The sequence below is a fragment of the Ranitomeya variabilis genome, chromosome 4, assembly GCF_051348905.1.
Source record: "Ranitomeya variabilis isolate aRanVar5 chromosome 4, aRanVar5.hap1, whole genome shotgun sequence".
Classification (NCBI taxonomy): Eukaryota; Metazoa; Chordata; class Amphibia; order Anura; family Dendrobatidae; genus Ranitomeya; species Ranitomeya variabilis.
This window is the reverse complement of record NC_135235.1, coordinates 16259204-16285803: the sequence shown is the minus strand read 5'-3', so window position 1 is coordinate 16285803 and position 26600 is coordinate 16259204. Positions and strand designations below refer to the sequence as shown.

The 26600-nt window shown below is 47.1% G+C and overlaps 1 protein-coding gene across 2 annotated transcripts in view; it reads left to right on the top strand.

The window, feature by feature from the left end:
• Positions 1 to 26600, top strand: part of SHOC2 (SHOC2 leucine rich repeat scaffold protein) — a 51355-nt gene that overhangs the window by 2576 nt on the left and 22179 nt on the right. For both annotated transcript variants that reach the window (XM_077258041.1, XM_077258042.1), the window contains exon 2: positions 17963 to 18869. In XM_077258041.1, the coding sequence (XP_077114156.1) occupies positions 18164 to 18869 (706 nt within the window). In that variant the 5' untranslated portion in view covers positions 17963 to 18163. The remainder of the gene's footprint in view (positions 1 to 17962; positions 18870 to 26600) is intronic.

Sequence of the window (26600 nt, the reverse complement as noted above, 5' to 3'; positions counted from 1 at the left end):
CACAGGGTGAGACATTAATTCTCGGGGTGCAGGGTAATGACACTCGGGGTGAGACACTGATACTTGGGGTGCAGGGTAATGATACTCGTGGTGCAGGGTGCCGTCCTCTCCCAGCTGACGGCGCCCCACCACCACTCCCTGTTCCCTCCCAGGTGACAGCGGTGTCCCCCTTCGTCTTTCGGGTGACAGTGGCGCTCCCCTTCGTCTTTCGGGTGACAGTGGCGCTCCCCTCCGTCTTCCGGGTGACATCGGCGTTCCCCGTTTTTTGCCGGGTGTCATCGGTGCGCGTCCTCCCCTCCTTCCATCCTCTTCCAGGTGACCGCAGCGCTCTCATCCTCTCTTCCAGGTGACAGCGACATTCCCTTGTCCTTTCCCGGGTGTCATCAGTGTGCATCCCCCCTTGTTCCATCCTCTTCCAGGTGACCGCAGCGCTCTCGTCCTCTCTTCCAGGTGACAGCGACATTCCCTTGTCCTTTCCCGGGTGTCATCAGTGTGCATCCCCCCTTGTTCCATCCTCTTCCAGGTGACCGCAGCGCTCTCGTCCTCTCTTCCAGGTGACAGCGCCATTCCCTTGTCCTTTCCCGGGTGTCATCAGTGTGCATCCCCCCTTGTTCCATCCTCAACCCCCCCCCCCCCGTCTTTTTCCAGGTGACAGCAGCGCTTTTTCCGCAGGTGTCATCAGTTTGCATCCCCCCTTATTCCATCCTCTCCCAGGTGACAGCGGGACTCTTTTCCGGGTGACCTCGGCATTCCCTTGTCCTTTCCCGTGTGTCATCGGTGTTGGTCCTCCCTCCTTCCATCCTCTCCCGGCTGACGGTGGCGTCCCTCACAGGTGACATTGGAGCTCCCTCTGTCTTCTTCCTGGTGACATCGGCGTCCCCTCTTCTCAGTAACCATGCGCCCCCCCCCCCCCATCCGTCTCCGCAGGTGACAGCGGTGCGCCTCCTCCCCCCGTCTTCTTGGTGACATCGACTTGTCTTGCTCCCTTTGCCTTCTGTGGCAGTGTTGTCTTCCTCCCACCTTTTCATTCTCCCTGTGCGACTGTCCCTCTCGTGTTCATGTGTTGCCTCCCCATGCACCCCCTTATTTTCATCATAGGTCTTGTCACCCCCATATCTCCTGGTGTAGTGTTCTGCCTGCATCGGTCGACATGTCCTGGTGGTCTGTGGGATAATTCCTGCATCTGGGTGGCGCCTATAGGAGATTCCTTGCTGGAGCACAATGCAGAGGGAACGGGCATGGAAAGTCCTGTGAGAAGGAAGGTGTCGGGCATTGTGCAGCTGGCGAGGGTCACCACGCAGACTGCAGGAGCGCTCGATGACGACCCTTGTTACCGCCAGTGGGTGGCTACATCGGGTGTCGCTCTTGCCTAAATACATATAGGACTGCACAGCTACGACTGAACGGGTCCTACTCACTGAATTGTTCCGATTTTCAGTAGTGGATTGTTAGGACAGAAATGTGGAATCCGCTACTACTGCGATTGGATCTGCTGGTGGCCGCAGACTTCGCAGCGGTATAGCAGCTGCCATGTTGGTTTGCACTCGGCTCCCTCTATAGAGATGGGCGATGGGTTGCTGCCGGCATCACGTGTTCTGTTACTTCCAGAATGGATCTGACCGATTCCCGGCTCTTCTTGGCTTATTGTAGTTGGTACCAAATGATCAGTGGAAAATTGGCAACAATTTTCAGTCTGTTGCTCTCTGTTATCAGTCATTTCAGGCAGGGAGAGGCTGACTGTGGGGTTGGGTATTACAGGGAGCAATATTAGGTGCTGTACTCACCCTGTTCCTTCTGATTGCTGTGACCCCACTATACCTCTCATCATGGCCTAACTCCAGACCAGCACAGTGACTGGCCTGTACAGTAATTCCTGGTAATTGCCAGTGTGGACCATAGGATGACAAATGTCCAGATCGGGGAGATACATTGGTTCTGACGTGTTTGGCTCACAGATCGGACACAATTGAACCAATATCTTGTCCTGAGCGCTGCAGCCCCTTCACTGCAGACTTTAGTGGAAGGTCAGTGTTAGATGATACATTGTAGCAAGTGTCCAGATTAGGAGACAATTCTATCAATAGTATAAACCTTTGCATTTCACTCCCAGATCTGTGCATCAGAATCTAAGAACCTGCATTAAACGTCCTGTGGCATTTCATTGTCTGCACCCATTAAAGGTCACTAGAGAGGAAGCCGGCCAGGACACAGGTGCTGCATTTACCGAGCCTGTCGAGTGTTGTCAGTGCAGCACTCCTCCTGCTTATGACCAGCTCTATAGACTCCCTAGACGGCCCCGGGAGGTTACTTCATCTGTGCACTTTCACCTTTGATTAATTCTTTGTAATTGTCCCTGCACTTCCCGACCATTCCAGTGTAACATTGAGCGTCTCAGCCTACTGCCTAGTTTAGGTTGGACTTTTCCTTATTTCCCATCATCTCTTTGATATCATTTAAAGGGGTTGTCTTCTTCCTATGCACAGACATAATGAACGTCGTGCTCTGCCGGCGGGCAGCATTCTGTAGAGTGGGAGGTGCGCAGCAGGGTGATATCGTCACTCCCTGATGCCTGCAGGGGACACAGCGGCGCCTCTCCTACATAAGAAGGCAGCGGCGTTTAATAACAGCAGAAGCGCGAAATTTAGCATTGTGGCGTTCATAAAGTTTCACATAACCATATTTTTCTTGCAACAAATCTGTGCCAAGCTGTACAGATCTTGCTACTAATCTCCATGTGGAAAGTGTCAGCGTGCAAATAGTAACCTGAGGGGATCTCTTGACCGTCTGTCCCTCCATACCCCTGCCTCTGACGATGCCTCCGCTTATGTGATCGCTGTAGCTTCTGATTGACTGCAGTGGTCATCTTGGATGAGACATTGTCATATCAGCAGGGCACTGGGCGATGAAGCCCCAAATCGCCACCTTAGGTCACTTTAATTACACTTTTTTTTTTTTGTAAACTTTGCTGTTGAACTGCATGCGGAAATGTTTTAGTCATTCTGCAGGAGATATTGATGTACTAACAATTTAAACTCTGTGGCATATCTCTATATACATGCAGATAGTGCTGTGCTGAGGAGTCCAGGAGGTGGAGTCACTGCTGATTGTTGGTTCTGAGCAGCCCCCTATGTCATCTGCTGCCTGGACCGGGGGTGTCCTAGGGTTTATATGCTTAATTCATAATACAGGAAACTAAAACGATTTGCTGCCCCTTTAATAAATATCCTATTATTTAAAAGAACACAAAAACCTTCAAAATCATCTTTATGACCCAATACTGCTTTGCACATTTGCACAGGTGATGGGTGCTAAGCTGATGTTCTCTTCTAACCCCCAGACTAAATACCGCTCTCACGCTACTGACCAGCACCCCTGCACTTTCTGGGGGTTAATATCGGGGTCTTTGCTCCATGATCAGGGTTGAATGCTTCATCTTTGCCAGACACTGTCATGACTGTCTTTATTTAAGAAATGCATGTTAAAGGAAACTGTCAGCAAGCAGTTTTGCTGCAATTGATGGTCTTCTTATGACTACTGTGTGCACACAGGACTGCCAGACAGTAACACCGAAATGTGAAAGACTCTAACCTCTAATATTTCTGTGCCATATGGAATAAGTTTAAGATTTCCACGAGGCGGCACACAATGTTTTTCAGTCATGGTTCTATATACAGTCATCCCGCTATTTTACCTCCTCTTGCGCCTGTCGTTGTCTAGTCCTAGCCTAAAACCCCAGATCCGTCAACAGCAGTATGTTTGTGGTTTCCCTTTTGCTTATAGTTTTTCTTTCTTGCGCTGCAAAAAGATCTCAAAGTCCTAAAGAAATGATATATTATTGGGGTAAATGTGTCTCTCCTGTGTCTGGGGAAAAGTTACACAACTGGACGCTGATTATTGTTCTCTCTGAGATGAGCGATTTCACGATGGCTGGTACACGCTGGTCGCCCTAGTGAAATACTTGACTCTTCAGGTTTTTATGGGTGCAGTCCTGGACTGTAGCGGCCGGCCGTGGTGTGTGGACTGGTTTACACATGTATGTGGCAGCATGGACGAGTCTGATCAGATATGTTGGCATGAGAAGCGGCCGCCCATCATTTCTGCTGCCGCTTCTTTTACATTCGGATAAATCTGCTCATTTCTGCACTCAGACGTCAGGCCATTGGGGGATTACTCGATTATGGTAACGCTCTGTCTGCCAGGAATACAAAAAAAACCAATCTTAATATTTGGAGACTATCCCATGTGACCTTATTGACAGTGCAAAATGATGTGGGAACCACTGAGGTATGTAGACGTGCAGAATACACTGCTGCCATGTGTGTGTGTGATCCTGGCCTGCCATTGTAATGTATGTACACAGTGACTGCACCAGCAGAATAGTGAGTGCAGCTCTGGAGTATAATACAGGATGTAACTCAGGATCAGTAATGTATGTACACCGTGACTGCACCAGCAGAATAGTGAGTGCAGCTCTGGAGTGTAATACAGTATGTAACTCAGGATCAGTAATGTAATGTATGTACACAGTGACTGCACCAGCAGAATAGTGAGTGCAGCTCTAGGGTATAATACAGGATGTAACTTAGGATCAGTAATGTAATGTATGTACACCGTGACTGCACCAGCAGAATAGTGAGTGCAGCTCTGGAGTGTAATACAGTATGTAACTCAGGATCAGTAATGTAATGTATGTACACAGTGACTGCACCAGCAGAATAGTGAGTGCAGCTCTGGGGTATAATACAGGAGGTAACTCAGGATCAGTAATGTAATGTATGTACACAGTGACTGCACCAGCAGAATAGTGAGTGCAGCTCTGGAGTATAATACAGGATGTAACTCAGGATCAGTAATGTATGTACACCGTGACTGCACCAGCAGAATAGTGAGTGCAGCTCTGGAGTGTAATACAGTATGTAACTCAGGATCAGTAATGTATGTACACCGTGACTGCACCAGCAGAATAGTGAGTGCAGCTCTGGAGTGTAATACAGTATGTAACTCAGGATCAGTAATGTAATGTATGTACACAGTGACTGCACCAGCAGAATAGTGAGTGCAGCTCTAGGGTATAATACAGGATGTAACTCAGGATCAGTAATGTATGTACACCGTGACTGCACCAGCAGAATAGTGAGTGCAGCTCTGGAGTGTAATACAGTATGTAACTCAGGATCAGTAATGTAATGTATGTACACAGTGACTGCACCAGCAGAATAGTGAGTGCAGCTCTAGGGTATAATACAGGATGTAACTCAGGATCAGTAATGTAATGTATGTACACCGTGACTGCACCAGCAGAATAGTGAGTGCAGCTCTGGAGTGTAATACAGTATGTAACTCAGGATCAGTAATGTAATGTATGTACACAGTGACTGCACCAGCAGAATAGTGAGTGCAGCTCTAGGGTATAATACAGGATGTAACTCAGGATCAGTAATGTAATGTATGTACACCGTGACTGCACCAGCAGAATAGTGAGTGCAGCTCTGGAGTGTAATACAGTATGTAACTCAGGATCAGTAATGTAATGTATGTACACAGTGACTGCACCAGCAGAATAGTGAGTGCAGCTCTGGGGTATAATACAGGAGGTAACTCAGGATCAGTAATGTAATGTATGTACACCGTGACTGCACCAGCAGAATAGTGAGTGCAGCTCTGGAGTGTAATACAGTATGTAACTCAGGATCAGTAATGTAATGTATGTACACAGTGACTGCACCAGCAGAATAGTGAGTGCAGCTCTAGGGTATAATACAGGATGTAACTCAGGATCAGTAATGTAATGTATGTACACAGTGACTGCACCAGCAGAATAGTGAGTGCAGCTCTGGAGTATAATTGTTTTCGTGCAGTGTATGTGACGCAGCCTCTGTATTCGGGGTGCGGTTGATTGTTGTGATTTTGTTGGCAGCGTCATATACACAGGAATCTGCAGCCTCGTAAAGAAGGGGAGTATTGTGTCAGCACCACTTCTACAAGTGTCTTTCCCAGGAAGGGTTAACTGTCGCCTCCTGACGGTCGCGCCCCACACGCCCAGCTCGTTATGTGTATAAAGCTTAGAAGAGTCATTAGAAAATGTTTTTGGATTTATAAGCATGTGCATTGTTTTATTCATTTCCTACGGCTCCAGTAGGTAAACACGGGGCGACTTCCTGCTTCCTAGATGGCAGCGAGCGAAGGACGGGTGACTGCGCCGCTCCGAACACAACCGGGCGATGGCTTTACAAAAAACTGTGTGCACACAGTAGTGAAGGAGAGGTTTGGGTGCAAGGAGATTGTTGGCCCCTGGGACGTCTAGGAAGTCAGAGTCACCGCACTCTGAGGAATGCAATTTCTTTTTATTCAAGTGCAGATAACGTCAGCTCAGAGCAAGTGCGAGGTTATAAGTGCAACATGTGACGAAAGTCGCTCTTATGCTATGTGCCTACGTTGCGGATTTGTGTGCGGATTTTTCCGCACCGTTTTTGCAAAATCCGCAGGTAAAACGCACTGTGTTTTACCTGCGGATTTTCTGCGGTTTTTGTACAGATTTCACCTGCGGTTTTACACCTGCGGGTTCCTATTGAGGAGCAGGTGTAAAACGCTGCGGAATCCCCACAAAGAATTGACATGCTGCGGAAAATACAATGCTATGTTTCCACGTGGTATTTTCCGCACCATGGGCACAGCGGATTTGGTTTTCCATAGGTTCACATGGTACTGTACACCGCATGGAAAACTGCTGCGAATCCGCAGCGTCAAATCCGCACTGTGTGCACACAGCCTTATGCTGAGCTTGTCAGTGACAGGTACTAGTGGTCCCTGGTGGGGTAAAACATAAATTTGTTCTTGACTGTGGTATCCAGCTGTGAGCCGTGGTCTTTAGGCTATGTGCACACGTTGCAGATTTCCTGCGGATCCGCAGCGTTTTTTACCACGCAGAAACGCTGCAGATCCGCAAGTGACTTACAGTACAATGTAAATCAATGTAGAAAAAAAAAAAAAGCAGTGCTAATGGTGCGGTAAATTCTGTGTGGAAACGCTGCAGATTAAATGAAGTAGCATGTCACTGCTTTTGTGCGGATCTGCAGCGTTTTTGTACCCATCCCATTATAGAAATCTGCATGGGTAAATCCGCACAAAATCCACATAAAAAACGCATCAAATCCGCACCTGCGTTTTCTGCCAAGAGATGCAGAATCCGCGCAAAAAATTCCAGAGGCAAATCTGCAACGTGTGCACATGGCCTTAAAGAAATACAGTGCTCTAATTGAGAGCTGCAGCTTTCTAGGAAATTTTGTTCAGTTTCTTCTTGTATTTCAACATCTGTTTGTTGTCGATACAAATATTTTTTTATGCGGTCAGAGACTGTAAATTTGTGTGGAGCATCAGAGTTTCACAGAGAGCTCGTTACAAATGTATCCATTCTAGATACTCCACTGTTAGCCCAAATTCCCTGCGGCCCGGGTCTCTCTGGCCTCCTCTGTCTATGGCCCCCGGCCTCACCTCTGGCCCCCTCTGCCGGCGGCCCTGGTCTTGTCTGTGGCCCCCTCTGCCGGCGGCCCTGGTCTCGTCTGTGGCCCCCTCTGCCGGCGGCCCTGGTCTTGTCTCTGGCCCCCTCTATCGGCGGCCCCGGCCTCGTCTCTGGCCCCCTCTGCCGGCGGCCCCGGTCTCGTCTCTGGCCCCCTCTGCCGGCGGCCCCGGCCTCGTCTCTGGCCCCCTCTGCCGGCGGCCCCGGTCTCGTCTCTGGCCCCCTCTGCCGGCGGCCCCGGTTTCGTCTGTGGCCCCCTCTGCCGGCGGCCCCGGCCTCGTCTCTGGCCCCCTCTATCGGCGGCCCCGGCCTCGTCTGTGGCCCCCTCTATCGGCGGCCCCGGCCTCGTCTGTGGCCCCCTCTGCCGGCGGCCCCGGTCTCATCTGTGGCCCCCTCTGCCGGAGGCCCCGGTCTCGTCTGTGGCCCCCTCTGCCGGCGGCCCCGGTCTCGTCTGTGGCCCCCTCTGCCGGCGGCCCCGGCCTCGTCTGTGGCCCCCTCTGCCGGCGGCCCCGGCCTCGTCTGTGGCCCCCTCTGCCGGCGGCCCCGGTCTCGTCTGTGGCCCCCTCTGCCGGCGGCCCCGGTCTCGTCTGTGGCCCCCTCTGCCGGCGGCCCCGGTCTCGTCTGTGGCCCCCTCTGCCGGCGGCCCCGGTCTCGTCTGTGGCCCCCTCTGCCGGCGGCCCCGGTCTCATCTGTGGCCCCCTCTGCCGGAGGCCCCGGTCTCGTCTCTGGCCCCCTCTACCGGCGGACCCCGGCCTCGTCTCTGGCCCCCTCTACCGGCGGACCCCGGCCTCGTCTCTGGCCCCCTCTGCCGGCGGCCCCGTCTCTGGCCCCCTCTGACGGCGGCCCCCGTTCACTGAAAGCAGGCAGAGATCTGGAAAATGCTAAGTAATTGAGAAATGAAATCTAATATATAAAGCTGAATGTGTGTATGTATGTGTGTGTGTGTGTCCGGGATTGGCATCTGCACCGTCGCAGCTACAGCCACAAAATTTTGCACAGTCACACGTCTGGACCCAGAGAGCGTCATAGGCTATGTTGTGAGGTGAAATTTTAACCCCGCGCTTTCCAATTCACCAAACAATTTTGCCCCTATCTACATAATGGGGAAAAAATGAAAGGAAAAGTGTTGGAGGCAAATTAACAGCAGCCAGATGTGAACAAGGGGGACTTAAAGAATGACAGCGATGGCGCCAAAGATTATATACTGTACAGTTGCTAAGGTGGGGCCCCGACATGGGATAATCACCACACCACCACGGGGATATGAACACACACACAAAATGCGCCACACACTACCACGTGCTCGAACACATATACCACCCTCAGCGCACATTTCACCACACATACACCAACCTCGCCGCATAAAAGTCGAAACACAAAAGTCGCCGCTCAAAACTCGCCACGCGCAAAACTCTCCACATGCAAAACTCGCCACATGTGCAAAACTCACCTCATGGAAAACTTGCCACACGCAAAACTTGCACATGCGGAAAAATTGCCACATGCACAAAAGTTGCAACACATGCAAAAGTTGCCTCACACAAAACTTGCACATACTCAAAAGGCACCACACATAAAACTCGCCATGCGCAAAACTTGCTGCACACAACTTGCTACACTAACCTGTCACATGCAACTCGACACACAAAAAGTTGCTACACGCATGTCGCCACACAAAACTCATCTCACAAAAGTCGCTACATGCATGTCGCCATACACAACTCAACACACACGACTTGACACACGAAACTCGTCCTAAAACACACACAAGTCTGGTATTATCCTTCAAAAATAAAAATCTGATTAATAAGCAGACAAACTACAAGAGCAACAAATGTACCATATAGGAATCCGGCAGCTGTCAGTCACATGACCTGTCTATTATGTGTATGTGTGAGCTAATATATACTGCCAGGGGGTGGGCTTACTGTTGGCTGGGGATTTATCAGGCTGCCAATTTAGCTTACAAATACTGAGGTAAAAATACTGACCAAATAACGTGTGAACGCGGTCTAATACAGGAGGAGATGACATACAGATATATACTATATACAGGAGGAGATGACACACAGGTATATACTATTTACAGGGGAGATGACACACAGGTATATACTATATAGAGGAGGAGATGACACACAGATATATACTATATACAGGAGAGATGACACACCGGTATATACTATATAGAGGAGGAGATGACATACAGGTACATACTACATACAGGAGGAGATGACATACAGGTATATACTATATACAGGAGGAGATGACACACAAGTATATACTATATACAGGAGCAGATTACCTACAGGTATATAGTATATACAGGAGGAGATGACATACAGGTATATGCTATGTATAGGAGGAGATGACATACAGGTATATACTATATACAGGAGGAGATGACACACAGGTATATACTATTTACAGGGGAGATGACACACAGGTATATACTATATACAGGAGGAGATGACACACAGATATATACTATATACAGGAGAGATGACACACAGGTATATACTATATAGAGGAGGAGATGACATACAGGTATATACTATATACAGGAGGAGATGACATACAGGTATATACTATATACAGGAGGAGATGACACACAGGTATATACTATATACAGGAGCAGATTACCTACAGGTATATAGTATATACAGGAGGAGATGACATACAGGTATATGCTATGTATAGGAGGAGATGACATACAAGTATATACTATATACAGGAGGAGATGACACACAGATATATACTATAAATAGGTGAGATGACACACAGGTATATACTAGAGGAGATTACATACAGGTATATACTATATATAGGAGGAGATGACATACAGGTATATACTATATACAGGGGAGATGACACACAGCAGGTATATACTATATACAGGGGAGATGACATACAGGTATATACTATTTACAGGGGAGATGACACAGGTATATACTATATGCAGGAGATGACACACAGATATATACTATATACAGGAGAGATGACACACAGGTATATACTATATACAGGGGAGATGACACACAGCAGGTATATACTATATACAGGGGAGATGACATACAGGTATATACTATATACAGGAGATGACATACAGGTGTATACTATATATAAGGGAGATGACAAACATGTATATACTGAGGTGAAAATGAGGTGTGAGGTGAAAATGAAAAGGTGTGAGTGCAAAATGAGAGGAGTGAGGGAAAATAGTGGAGTGATCGGAAAATGACAGATGTGAGGTCGAAATGACAAGTGTTAGGGGGGAATGAGAGGAGTGAGGGGGAAAATGAGAGGTGTGAGGGAGAAAATGAGAGATGTGAGGGGAAAATGAAAGATGTGATGGGGAAAATGAGAGGCGTGATGGGAAAATAAGAGAAGTGAGGTGCTATAACTAACCACAGATATTTACTATGCCCAGGCAACGCCGGGCTCTTCAGCTAGTACATTATAAAGTTGGAGAACTTTTCACCAGACAGTCATTTTAATTATTGTAGCAGTCGGTCAGATCTCTCAGGTACCAGATCTTACATTGCAGAAAATGTATCATGAGATATAATCCTATGGCCACTAAACGACTGAATATATATTTTCACCGTGGATCGCAGTTATTGAGGTCCTCATTTTTAACTTCGCTGATCTTTCCTCTTATAAACATATTTCAGGACCACTGCACTGGATGGAGTATATGTATTTTTTGTAGGTTCCAAGTAAGAACATTTTTAATTGTTTTTTTTTTTGTGTGTGTGAAATAAACCATTCAGACGGCCATGACTGTGATAAATGTCCCCAGAAATAACACGGTGCCAGGTGTCGTCTGCCGCTGTGATCGCCGCTCTGCATCTGCGCTCCAGCCGCACTGCAAACATGAACTTGAAGAGTGATGAAAGCGTGGGGGGAGGGGAGAATGTTTCATCAAATAGTCGGGGTCCTCTGAGCGCTTGGATGCAAAATGTAAACAAACCACTGTACAATAGTGATTACTGAAAGATGCCAAACTCTCTCTACTGCCGTCCCTTTAACTGGGCAGTAAGAATATGGGTGAGGACGGGAGCTCCTTAATTGAGACTTGTCCGTCTGTCTTGATTCTGGGTAATTGTCTGTGATTTGTCTGCAGTTTCTCCAAATCAGACACATCACATTTCTGGTTTTACCAGTTCTTAGAATTTTTTTTTCCCTCTATGCATTTTGAGCCGGAGGATTCCACCTCCACCCCCATCCTTCCCGGTTTGCAGCTCCGACGTCTCCCCACGCGAGGTATCGGAGATGGTTGGTGTGATCCCATTAAGCTCCTGGTTTGCATTTGTCCTCTCGCATTCATCACTGATTGAATACCTAAAAACACGGCGATAGAATCGTGTTATTGTGTACCGTCCTGTACTTACAGCAGCCACCAGGAGTGGTGAAGGCGTACACCGCAGTTAGGCTATGTGCACACGTAGGAAAAGTGGTGCAGAATTTTCTGCACAAAATCCACATCTCCTGGCAGAATCCGCAGCTGTGGTTTTGCCGCGGTTTTTATGCGGAATTGATGCGGATTTTCTGCGGTTTTTGCCACTGCGAATTTTTAACATGGAGGGGTGTAGAAACGCTGCAGATCCGCACAAAAGAAGTGACATGCACTTCTTTGAAATCCGCAGCAATTCAGCACTGATTTTTCCGCATCATCTGCACAGCTGTTTTTTTATCCCATTGATTTACATTGTACTGTACATCACAGTGCGGATCTGCAGCGTTTCTGCGCAGAAAAATCCGCTGCGGATCTGCAGCAAATCTGCATCGTGTGCACATAGCCTTACAGAGCAGTGTGACTTTCTTAGTTTTCTTCTTGTGTCCCATGCACTGCACCATCATTTTAGCCATCAGGAAATATTTTCGCTGTTCATCCTGATCCTCCTGGTACTGGCACAGGAGGCAGAAAGAACCGCACAACATAAGAATCCTTTAAGTGCCATTTTTGATTGGTTACTATCTTTATGGGTGCTGGAAAGCAGGGACTACCTTACTGAAAATGCCAGTACAAAAACTAAGACAAAGACAAGCTATAGGAAGTGGGATCACCAGACATGGTAAGATAGAAAACCCTTTATTAATGACAACTACACAAGAAAGGTGAATGAAAACAATTAAGTCCTGCACACGACACAAGACATGATCCGCACAATTAGGATGACCTCCCCTGTCAGGCAGTAGATAGAGTAGCATCTCTATAGATCACACACACATACTGGGTTTTTGTATTGGTGTGTATCACTTGCTATAGGTGATCCCAGAATTATGTACGGTGGCGCCCTCCGTCGTCTTCCTGAAAATGCCGCAGCAGAGGACGGACCAACAACAGGCCACGTCACAGATAAAGGGGTCCGGGAAGTAGTATTGGTGTCCTCACTTATTCATCACAATCTTATTTAGTGCTTGAAAATCTAAATACACAAAGTAGCTTTGTGAAAAGTCAGAAATCAATTTTGTGTACACAGCACCTATGCAACTGTTTGTGTTGCCATGGTTACAGACCACAAACAAAGCTTGTGTGGTCTGTTACCACGCCCTCTAGGCCTCCTCCAAACTTCAGTCAGTAGGATAGTACGTACGTTTGAGGGCTCTTTAAGGGGAACCATGAGTCTGCATAGGAGCTGTATACACAAAACGGTCAATTTGTAATCAAGATTGTTCGTAAAGCTGGATTGATTTTTATTTGATGCTCAATATATCAGATGTGTTTTCTAGTGCTTTGGGGGTCTCGGCTGGGTATCTGATTGGGAGTTTGATTAATTTGCTGCTCTGTGATGGGAATTTTGGGTCTGATTTCTAGGTTCTGAATACTCTTTTGGGTGTAAAATTTAGTTACAATTAACTTATGGGGAGGTGTCTGAATTAGTTTTGATTTTGATCTGGGTTAATTTTAATGTGTGGGCTTTGACTTCTGTTGTGCGAAATATTTGGGAGTCTTTTAGGGTCTGAAATCCTTTTTTTCCTGCTGTCGTCCTCGTCCTGCTGATTTACTTTTTAGCTTTTATCAGTATTTGATGTTCTTTGAATTCTTTTTTTTTTTTTTTTCCCTTTCTGGAGGCTTTCCTCCTTTAAAGGTTTACAGCCTCTGTATTTTTAAAAGTTCCACTTTCTGCTAAAATGTTGCAAAATTTACAGAATAAAATCACTTGGGTGCGGAACGAGCATATGTGATAAATACAATTTTGCAACTTTATAAAAAGTCTCGATGATACAGCTGAAAACACTTGCAAAGCTCTGCCCGCAATGACTAACATTAAAAACAAAAAAAAACAACCTCATATAAAATAGACTGTAAAATAAAGTGCAAATGATAAACAAGCAAAAATTGAAAAGACAAAAAAAGGCAAAAATTGAGCAATGATTCAGGCTCCAAATATCTTTAACCCATTGCATCCGTGGCCTTGTCCGTGGGGCGGGGGGTGTTGCCTCCTGGTCATGCTGTCAGTGTTTGGACAGGTGGGGATCGTACTGCGACAATTCTTTCTTTTCGGAGCTTTTCTTCCGTGTCCACATTGATACTTGTGTAGAAACATAAAATCACAGAGGATCCCTATAATAACACGAGCTGGGTTGAGCCGCACTGTGAGTTTAGTTACATAGTTGTGTGTCTGGGAGAGTCGGGGTCCGGGGATCTGGGGGTCTGCTGCTGGCTCAGGACTAGGTGAATGTAACAGAGTATCTTTGTCTATTTGTTTGCCATTTATTGACATCACCTTCTGCTTTATATTTCAACTAGATGGTGGCCCGATTCTATCGCATCGGGTATTCTAGAATATGCATGTCCACATAGTATATTGCCCAGTGACGTAGTATACAGCACAGAGCCACGTAGTATATTGCCCAGCCACGTATGTCACAGGTTAAAAAGTAAACATATACTCACCTTCCGAGGAGCCCCTTGTAGTTCTAACATACTCACCATACTTGTAGTTCTGTCGCCTGTGCGCGGTGCTGGCGGCAGCTTCCGGTCCCAGGGTGTGATGACGTCGTGGTCACATGACCGTGACGTCAAGACAGGTCCTTTTCCCATACGATCCTTGCTACCGGAACCTGCCGCTTGCACGGAGCGGTTACCGGATGGTCGCGATGAGCAGGAAAGGCGGCGGACGGTGAGTATATAATGTGTTTTTTTATTATTATTATTTTTAACATTAGATCCTTTTACTATTGATGCGTCAATAGTAAACACTTGGTCACACAGGGTTAATAGCGGCTGGCATTAACCCTGTGTGAGCGGTGACTGCAGGGAGTATGGAGCGGGCACTGACTGCAGGGGAGTAGGGAGGGACTAATCGGACTGTGCCCGTCGCTGATTGGTTGCAGCAGCCATGACAGGCAGCTGGCGAGACCAATCAGCGAATGAATATCCGTGACGGAAGTTGCCGACAGACAGGACGGAAGTACCCCTTAGACAATTATATAGTAGATGACTCCAGCGTAGCTGCGTGGTGTATTGGAGTCTGAGGGAGTGTACATCCCCATGCTTTACACTGCAGTTCTGTTTCTGCTGTTTTATAGGCACACGCTGAGCAGGAAATGGTTAAGCTGGAAGATCATTTTCATTGTAGTCAAGGGAGCATCATTATGGATTATAGTAATTTTAATCCCAATGACAAAATACTGTGAGAAATTAACATTAATAATGGAGACTCTGGAGAAATGTTTTGGGTACCGAATAGGAAGTTTCTTTTCAAAGGGTTGGGCATCGGCCCTCCCTCCACAATTTTATCTTTCTTATAAGCGATAAATCGATGTAGAGAGCAGATCATCAAACGATCAGTTGTAACCGGTGGTATTAGGTGTAAGGTTTCCCTGCAGCGCCACCAGAGGAGCAATGAAGCATTACACGGTTCTCATTGATATCGGCGTGCTGGTCATGTAATGTATGGACACGCTGGGACTTCCGGGCTGAGAGATAGACTTTGTGGTCGCTGTACACTGTAGCTAATGTATATGTCCTCTGCAGGCTCTTATCTCCACTTTTCAGTTGACTCTGAGCTAGTGGGTGGGGAGGGGTTGTAGGTGAGCTGCCATGTCCCCCATACACAGCACAAATGGACGTAATTGATCGATTCCTACTCTCCTGTCTCTATATAGTACACGGTCAGAAGCAACAGCAGCATAGAGGACAATACATCAGTACTGAGCTCCTGTAGCTGTGAATCCTGCACGGAGATGGGATGAAACGCTAAATAGAAAGCGAGAGAGACATGGAGGTTATTATACAGAAGTACTGAAGTGTGTAGTGGTGTTTCCAGCATCAGAGAAAGATTAACACTTGCTAGTAAACAGCAGAATGGATGGCATTGTACACAAGTACTGAGCATTATATCTGTGAATACAGCATTGGGTTGAGATATACTAACTAGAAAGAAGCCACAACATGGAGGAGGACATGGGGCCAAGCAAGCACTCACTAGAAAGCAGCACCTTGGCCTGTCAGTGTTTTGCTCTTTCTGGTCTCACAGCGCTTCTGCTTCTCCTCTCCATACACTACAATAGGCAGCTGTAATGTGGCCCCTCAATGAGCCGTCAGGTCCTCTTGTCTTGAGCAGGATCGATTTTAGCCATTTTTGAGCCAATGTCGAGTTCAGTGGGGCAGGGGGATAGAAGTGGCTCAAAAGTGGAGAAAGAAGCTGATTTCTCTGATAAGATATATTAGAATGTTTTTATATTTGCTCTTATAAATGATTTATGGGAAGTTTATGAAAACCTCAGCGATCTGTTTGACTGTGATGTAAGTGCAGGAAGTGTCATCACAACCTTCTAGGAGGAAGATGATGAATCTGGGTCTCCACATTCACCTGGGAAGAATTTAAGTAATTGGGAAACGTTCCTGCTGGGGTGCTGGGCCTGAAGTGTCTCAGGTTTCACTTTCTTCCTTATATCTCGGGCTGAGAACTGCACTGATTTATGGTAAAACCGAAGAAGGCGAAAAAGGTCCTCTGCATCCTCCCGCGATGTCTCTGAACTACAGATCCCAGCATTCCTTGCATGTATATGACTGACGGCTCGGCAGCGTCTGATGGACACAAACTCTCGGCCATTGACCTCCGGTCACGTTTCCCACTAGTTTGGTTCCCCATCGTCATCAGTGAGTTTTTGGCTGGCGATCATTCATGGTGGATGACGTCCGCAAATGTCATTAACTCTTCATGTTGCAAAAGTAATTAAAGGTGCTCATAAACAATGGGGCAAAGCTAGTAACGAGATGCCACATTGTGTCTGGGGTCTCTCTGATTCTTTTATTCTCTGGGACATAAGCTGCTGCCCCAGGGGTGCAGGGGTGGACATTTCAGGTAGCTGCTTTCTCCCCTCTCCACAGTCGAACCAAGAGGTGTATGAGGCTGGGGGTCGTAGTTTTGCTACTGATGGAGAGTCATTTGGATGTCGCTGCTCTAGTTCAGAATAGTCCCAGTAAAGTGTTAGCTGTGCCATCACTTGTCCTGGCAGACAGCGTCTATTGGACTTCCCTTTCTTAACAGCTCCATTGTCCATCAAAAAATTGCATCCTTCCCTGCTGGATCGGCACCATTCATCCGATCGCAGCGCTGTGGTCACATGACACTATCATCTCACGTGAGCGCTGCAGACAATCGGCAGCCTCTGATTTTCTGAAGCTTCCACTTCTCCGTCAGAGCGGATGTCCGCTGATGTCTATGACGGTAGTGCGGCTAGTTGTGATCTTAAGATTAACGCGGGAGCAAGTGGCCAGTTTTTCTGCAGCTCCCCCAGAGGAGAAATGAAGCATTACATGGTACTCACGGGAATCGGTGCTCTTGGTATGTAATGTACGGATGTGCCGAGTGCTCCAGATGCTCCACATTTTGGAGAGTAACTTTTCTGTAGTCTGATAGTTGCATTTTTCCGTTTCTTGATAAACAGTTTTAATATTTATTTTTTTTTCTATAGTTTCTTCATGATTCAATCCTAAGTCACATCCAGAGCTGAACTCTGTATTCTGCTGGCATGTTGTTAACTGAAGTTGGTCCATCTTGAGACTCAACCCCATGATTATATAATCTGATTTGCCTTAAAGGGGTCATCCGGTTTCGCTCACTTCCCGATTGTGGGGTGTACACGTTATCGGGGGCTGAAGACGTCATGTCTACAGATGCTTGCTGCTCAGATCCGTACATGTGATGTCACCGGCCTCACTCGCCCGCCGATGCAGACCAGGGCAGGTCCGGATTACCCCTTTAAAGCCTCATATCCTTCTCTAGAGTGAAAGTGCTGCCAACATTTTGCTGCAGCTCTGGCTGTGACAAGAGTAAAAGTCTGTAACTGTGCAAGTGATCGGATATTTGGAACGTTCTCCTCTTCATTTTTTTTGGTCTTTGCCATTGATTTATTAATATAAATTACTTTTTGATTTTTTTTCTTTTGCTTTGATTTTCATTTTCTTGTCTTTTTTTTTTTCTCCACCAGATGATCTGACCTGGACCCGATCTCCTGAACGTTTGCCATCTGCTTTGATTCGTTGGCTCCGATCCGGGATAAAACATGTAGCTCGGGGTGTTTATCTGTATTCATGAGCGACTCGTATTTTTTTTATTTTCTCTGATATAAAGGATTGTCCTCGGCTCTGTCCATGTTGAGTTCCTGAGGTTTGTGGCTTAATCCGTCACTATGAGCAGCAGCATAGGAAAAGATAAGGAGCCCAAGGATAAAGACCCTAAGGGGCCCAGCACTGCGAAAGACCGCGACAAGGAAGCCAAGGCCTCTGGGGGTCCCGTGAAGGAGAACAAAGACAAGGACCTTAAGACCAAAGTCAAAGATGCCAAAGAAGGGAAGAAAGATGCAGGTGGAGCGCAGCCCGGTGTGGCGTTCTCTGTGGACAACACGATAAAACGCCCCTCGGGGGTGTCCGGCATGCGGAAGAAGGCCAGCAATGCCGAGGTGATAAAGGAACTGAACAAATGCCGGGAGGAGAACTCCACTCGTTTGGACCTGGCCAAGAAGTCCATTCACCAGCTCCCGGCCTCCATCAAGGAGCTGACGCAACTCACAGAACTTTATTTATATGGTAACAAGCTGCCGTCGCTGCCAGCGGAGGTGGGCAGCCTGGTGAACTTGGTGACGCTGGCGCTTAGCGAGAACTCTTTAACCAGCCTGCCGGACACTCTGGAGAGCCTGAAGAAGCTGCGGATGCTCGACCTGCGGCACAACAAGCTGCGGGAGATCCCGGGCGTGGTGTACAAGCTGAGCTCCCTCACCACGCTCTTCTTACGCTTTAACCGTCTTACGACTGTGGAGAAGGACATCAAAGCCCTGGCGAAGCTGACCATGCTGAGCATCCGAGAAAATAAGATCAAGCAGCTACCGGCCGAGATTGGTAAGGAGGGCCAGGGGGGGCGGTTGTATTTATTACAGTGGTCTGTGCACTGGCTGCTGCATGGTGGAGGCAGAGGCTGTACATCGGGCCAATGACACCGTAACGTTCTAATCGCCTTCATGGGACGTCCTCTCCTGGCGGCCGGCCTGAAAACGAGCCAGCAATTTTCTGTCATTAATCTGCTTACTCTAATAGTGTCACCTGGCCCCCTGAGGGTCTAAGAGGGAGAGTTTAGACTTGTGATACTAAGACCCCTAGGCCACGCAATTTCTTTAAATATGCAAATATCTTTTTCAGAGAGACAGAGGACTTGATCTCTAGTGCCATTTTATATGTCCTTAAAGGGAACCTGTCACCCCAAAAATCGAATATGAGCTGTGGCCACCGGCATCAGAGGCTTCTCTACAGCATTATGTAATGCATTCTGTAATGCTGTAGTTAAGCCCCCGATGTATCCTGAAAGATGAGAAAAAAAGGTTAGTTTATACTCACCCAGGGGTGATCCCGGTACGATGGGGGTCGCGGTCTGGTCCGGGGCCTCCCATCTTCATTCCATGACGTCCTCTTCTGGTCTTCACGCTGCGGCTCCGGCACAGGCGTACTTTATCCTTCCTGTTGAGGGCAGAGCAAAGTACTGCAGTGCGCAGGCGCTGGGCCTCTCTGACCTTTCCCGGCACCTGCGCACTGCAGTACTTTGCTCTGCCCTCAACAGGACAGACAAAGTATGCCTGCGCCGGAGCGTGAAGACAAGAAGAGGACGTCATCGTAAGAAGATAGGAGGTGCCGGACCGCGACGCCCATCGGACCCGGACCACAGCGGGACCGCCCCTGGGTGAGTATAATCTAACCTCTTTTTCTCATCTTTCAGGATACATCGGGGGCTTACATTACAGCATGCTGTAGATAAGCCCCTGATGCTGGTGACCACAGCTCATCTTTGATTTTTAGGGTGACAGGTTCCCTTTAATGAACCTTGCCACATGACTTGTGATAAGAAGCCAAATCAGACTCTCCAATTACCAGACTCTTGTTTCGGGGTGTTTGCCCCTCATCAGTGCAAAGCCGTGGAAGTGATTTTGCTTCTGACAGGTGGAATTAGAGTTCTGTTCTCGTCTTCTCTGAAAAGGCTATTTGCTTATTTAAATTCCCAGAGGAGAATCTGATGGCCTGCAAGTCTCTTTATGCCGACTTGGCGTCCTCTACAAGAAGAAGCATACTCCCTTACGTCTCCTGTCAGAGGCCTCTCACCCACATAAATCAACCCTTGGTTTGCACTAATGAGGGGCAAATACCCCAAGACACATGACTGCAAATGGACATTTTGGTTTGACTTTTTATCCTAAATCATGTGGCAAGGCTCGTTAAAGGGCTGATATGGACTTTAAAACTTGCTAATCCCAATGGGTAGCTCTAGAGTTCCTGTCATCTGCCTCTCTGAAGAGGCTACTTGCCCCCCTGACACATGGACATTGCCTGCACCAGAAACAAGCCAGCATTCGTATGTCATTAATGAGCTGACTCTGATGGTGTCAGTGACACATGCAATAAATAACCACAATAACCCAGCATGCACTGGAAAGACGATGGCGCTCTATAACTGCAGACGCGCACTATAAGCAAAGCACCATTAGTTTGTCAGTACTGCACTCGATCTAATGGTGCATTCATTGCATGTACAGTCCTGCTGACACCTGTGATAAATTGCACCATAGCTGCATGCACAGCGTCCAGAGATGGCGGAGCACAATGTGCGCTTGCTGTGCGCTGCGGCTTCCATGTGTATGCGTGCTCGGTGGAGGTCAGGCGTTCTGGGTGCATGCCCCCTGCTTGTGCTCGGCTCTCCTCTGCAGTCAGGAGCTCATCCTCATTTAAAATCGGGGATCGTCATTTCCTGACTCCAAACAGAACAGGAAGACCTGATTACAGCGCCGGCGGTCGGGGGGCTGCGATCAGGGGCCGTCCTCGTATATAATGTGTCCTCTGTATAGACACTGCCACCTAGGACATTCCCACATCTGTGTGCTCCCCATGTGCCGGGCATATGGGCGCTCGCTGGTTTGGGTTGGACCCCTCTCTGCCACTCCCCATGTGCCGGGCATATGGGTGCTCGCTGGTTTGGGTTGGATCCCTCTCTGCCACTCCCCATGTGCCGGGCATACGGGCGCTCGCTGGTTTGGGTTGGATCCCTCTCTGCCACTCCCCATGTGCGGGGCATACGGGCGCTCGCTGGTTTGGGTTGGACCCCTCTCTGCCACTCCCCATGTGCCGGGCATACGGGCGCTCGCTGGTTTGGGTTGGACCCCTCTCTGCCACTCCCCATGTGCCGGGCATACGGGCGCTCGCTGGTTTGGGTTGGACCCCTCTCTGCCACTCCCCATGTGCAGGGCATACGGGCGCTCGCTGGTTTGGGTTGGATCCCTCTCTGCCACTCCCCATGTGTGGGGCATATGGGCGCTCGCTGGTTTGGGTTGGACCCCTCTCTGCCACTCCCCATGTGCCGGGCATACGGGCGCTCGCTGGTTTGGGTTGGACCCCTCTCTGCCACTTCCCATGTGCTGGGCATACGGGCGCTCGCTGGTTTGGGGTGGATACCGCTCCGTAACATCAGAATATGATGAAAGCATCGGCAGCTTTCTTATAGCTCATCACCCTTTTCAAAATCTCCGCTTGCTGTCATATCAGTCACAGTTTATTTCCGTAGGGCAGATCCCAATACATTGCCACAGCTGAGGATCTGCTACAATCTATACAGCCTGGACCTAGATCTTTTCCTGCACTGTTACATTGTAACAAGCTATCAGCCCAGCAGAGAGATTTGTGTTGTGATGTATCTGGCGCACAGAGGATTGTCTACATTATGTCCAATTGTACAAAACCCCCAGCTGTGAGAAATATTGGGTCAAAAGGGGGTCTACAGCTATTAGATGCTATTCACTGACAGCAGAAGGTTGTATTGAAGCGGCGAGGCATGGACGTGGTCCTCTAATGAATCTACGCCTATAGGGCAGAAGATGGCAAAGAATAAGGATGCTCCGTCCACCATCCCTATATTTCCGGGATTGTGGGGGTCCTGTACATTGGTCTCCCACCAGAGAGAATGAACAGGCGGCTCATTTATGGGGTCTGAAAGAAAACTGCATCAACACTTAGACAGCATGGGACCCTCAGGCTATGATCACACGTTGCTTTTTTATTTTTTTTTTTGCAGCCAAAACCTGATCCCTTGGCAGTAAACAAGCTGCAGCCAAAAATCAAATTTTTCTGACTTATTTGCTGCGTTTCTCAGGATTCCCAAGTTCAGCTTTGCTTCCACCATACAAGCATGAACAATGTAAGGTGTTCGGCCACCAATCCGGGATGTATGTGACACCATAAAACATTTCTGGGGAAAAAAAGGCAATTTTATCAAGTTATTTATTGGAAAAAGATGTTTATATCTGACAATTATAGTGACTGCTGAACAAAAATATTCATGAAAAAATATTGCAAAAGTAAAAACGGAGGGGGACGTGAATTGGTCAGGAATAGTTTACCTGACACATTGGCAGAGGCTATGTTCACATATTGCGTTTTTGCTTCGTTTTCTGCAGGCAAAACTTGCTCTCTTGGCATTAAAGAAGCTGCCTTTTTCATACTGACTCAGTTTAGTGCCTGTTACTGAGTTTTCTGCACCAAAAACACAGCAAGACCTGATACCCGTGATTTTTGCTGCGTTTTTGCACAGGATGTAAGTCAGGATCAGTAATGTAATGTATGTACACAGTGACTGCACCAGCAGAATAGTGAGTGCAGCTCTGGGGTATAATACAGGATGTAACTCAAGATCAGTAATGTAATGTATGTACACAGTGACTGCACCAGCAGAATAGTGAGTGCAGCTCTGGAGTATAATACAGGATGTAACTCAGGATCAGTAATGTAATGTATGTACACAGTGACTGCACCAGCAGAATAGTGAGTGCAGCTCTGGAGTATAATACAGGAGGTAACTCAGGATCAGTAATGTAATGTATGTACACAGTTACTGCACCAGCAGAATAGTGAGTGCAGCTCTGGGGTATAATACAGGAGGTAACTCAGGATCAGTAATGTAATGTATGTACACAGTTACTGCACCAGCAGAATAGTGAGTGCAGCTCTGGGGTATAATACAGGAGGTAACTCAGGATCAGTAATGTAATGTATGTACACAGTGACTGCACCAGCAGAATAGTGAGTGCAGCTCTGGACTATAATACAGGATGTAACTCAGGATCAGTAATGTAATGTATGTACACAGTTACTGCACCAGCAGAATAGTGAGTGCAGCTCTGGGGTATAATACAGGAGGTAACTCAGGATCAGTAATGTAATGTATGTACACAGTGACTGCACCAGCAGAATAGTGAGTGCAGCTCTGGAGTATAATACAGGATGTAACTCAGGATCAGTAATGTAATGTATGTACACAGTGACTGCAGCCGCAGAATAGTGAGTGCAGCTCTGGGGTATAATACAGAATGTAACTCAGGATCAGTAATGTAATGTATGTACAAAGTGTCTGCACCAGCAGAATAGTGAGTGCAGCTCTGCAGTATAATACAGGATGTAACTCAGGATCAGTAATGTAATGTATGTACACAGTGACTGCACCAGCAGAATGGTGAGTGCAGCTTTGGGGTACAATACAGGCTGTAACTCAGGATCAGTAATGTAATGTATGTTCACAGTGACTGCAGCAGCAGAATGAGTGCAGCTCTGGGGTATAATACAGGATGTAACTCAGGATCAGTAATGTAATGTATGTACACAGTGACTGCACCAGCAGAATAGTGAGTGCAGCTCTGGAGTATAATACAGGATGTAACTCAGGATCAGTAACGTAATGTATGTACACAGTGACTGCACCAGCAGAATAGTGAGCGCAGCTCTGGAGTATAATACAGGATGTAACTCAGGATCAGTAACGTAATGTATGTACACAGTGACTGCACCATCAGAATAATGAGCGCAGCTCTGGAGTATAATACAGGATGTAACTCAGGATCAGTAATGTAATGTATGTACACAGTGACTGCACCAGCAGAATAGTGAGTGCAGCTCTGGGGTATAATACAGGATGTATCTCAGGATCAGTAATGTAATGTATGTACACAGTGACTGCACCAGCAGAACAGTGAGTGCAGCTCTGGAGTATAATACAGGATGTAACTCAGGATCAGTAATGTAATGTATGTACACAGTGACTGCACCAGCAGAATAGTGAGTGCAGCTCTGGGGTATAATACAGGATGTAACTCAGGATCAGTAATGTAATGTATGTACACAGTGACTGCACCAGCAGAATAGTGAGTGCAGCTCTGGACCATAATACAGGATGTAACTCAGGATCAGTAATGTAATGTATGTGCACAGTGACTGCAGCCGCAGAATAGTGAGTGCAGCTCTGGGGTATAATACAGGATGTAACTCAGGATCAGTAATGTATGTACACAGTGACTGCACCAGCAGAATAGTGAGTGCAGCTCTGGAGTATAATACAGGATGTAACGCAGGATCAGTAATGTATGTACACAGTGACTGCACCAGCAGAATAGTGAGTGCAGCTCTGGAGTATAATACAGGATGTAACTCAGGATCAGTAATGTAATGTATGTACACAGTGACTGCACCAGTAGAATAGTGAGTGCAGCTCTGGGGTATAATACAGGATGTAACTCAGGATCAGTAATGTAATGTATGTACACAGTGACTGCACCAGCAGAATAGTGAGTGCAGCTCTGGGGTATAATACAGGATGTAACTCAGGATCAGTAATGTATGTACACAATGACTGCACCAGCAGAATAGTGAGTGCAGCTCTGGGGTATAATACAGGATGTAACTCAGGATCAGTAATGTAATGTATGTACACAGTGACTGCACCAGTAGAATAGTGAGTGCAGCTCTGGAGTATAATACAGGATGTAACTCAGGATCAGTAATGTAATGTATGTACACAGTGACTGCACCAGCTGAATAGTGAGTGCAGCTCTGGAGTATAATACAGGATGTAACTCAGGATCAGTAATGTAATGTATGTACACAGTGACTGCACCAGCAGAATAGTGAGTGCAGCTCTGGGGTATAATACAGGGTGTAACTCAGGATCAGTAATGTAATGTATGTACACAGTGACTGCACCAGCAGAATAGTGAGTGCAGCTCTGGAGTATAATACAGGATGTAACTCAGGATCAGTAATGTAATGTATGTACACAGTGACTGCACCAGCAGAATAGTGAGTGCAGCTCTGGAGTACAGCTCAGTATGTGCTTTACTTTGGAGTTTTCAGTTTCTTAACCCTTTGGTCCTCCATGGTCATTACAAGCAGGGGCTTCAAGTCTGTTTGTATGGTGTGGGATTGCTGTATTCTCCACAACCATAACAATCCCCGTACCTCTTATGTTCTGCAGATGGGTGGGGTTTGGAATGATCGGACCCCCGCTCATCACCGGCCCTCTTTGTATTTCCTGCATTATTGTTTCTGCCCCTTTAGGTCACTCTGTCCTTTCTGTCCTGATCTTCCTGGTCATTAAATCTAATGATAGAATAGCAGTGAAGACTGACACAGGCGTCACAGGGAGATGTGGCACACAGCAGTGCGGATCTCTGACATTCAGGGGTTGGATAGTGAATAGATGGACTGGATGTAATCTCCCTCTGATCTTGGGAAACAGTCTGCGGCCTGACGTAATGGGTTAAAAGTGAAGGGGCCGATTGCAGCCATTTACTGCCTCATTGTAAACCAGGAAGCTGCTCGGCGTACAGGAGGAAGCTTCCCTGAAGTTGCTGCATTCTTCACTGGGCGCATTCTGTATTGAAGAAAGGTGCTTCCCCTTTAAAACTGAGGAGCGTTCGTTTCGCGGCCGTGAGTGGATTCCAGGCCCCTAAGGGGACATAACTATAAAGTAAAGAGTAAAAAATGTATTCACTCCCCTCCCCCCGCCCCAAAAGAAAAAAAGTTTAATGCCCGTCCCTTTCCTACTTCAAAAATGGAGATTAAAGTAAATGATGTAATAAATAACACATTAGTTCTCTGCATCCTTAGAAATCCGATGTGTCAAAATATAAAATCTATTTAATCCGTTCAGTAAGCACCAAAAAGAAAGGAAAATCGAAACTCTGTCATTTCCCGGCCCCCCACTGCTGTGGCTGAAAAAATGCTTCAAGAGTGATTAGTACGTTGTGTGTACCCCAAGATGGTGTCAGTAAAATCGCGGCTGAAAGCCTCATCCCTCACATGGCTCCATCCACAGAAATACAAAGTCCTTTAGGGTCTCTGAAAATGACAACACAAACACCTTTATTTTTTTTTTTCAAAGATTTTAAGAATTTGTCACCACAACAATATAAAAAAATTCCTTTTCCGTTTTTTTTTTTTCCGTTATCGCCGTGATGTGGAGGATCGTGTAAACCAAACACTGTGGAAGAATCGCATTTTGTTTCAGAACTCTGGAATTTCTTTCTCGTTTTTCAGGACATTAGACGGTAAAGTGAACGGTGTCCTTCAAAACTTCAACTAAACAAGTCCTCACACGAATGTGGATGAAAAAAAAATAAATAAAAAAAAAAAAAGATTTTCTCTGGGAGAAAATGAAAGTGCAAAAATGAAATGCTTTTTTCTATAGACGGCACCCCACTTGTGCACAGGTCGTGTGTGGAACTGCAGCGCAGTGGCATTTACTTTGTCACAGTCCATAGACACGTGCGG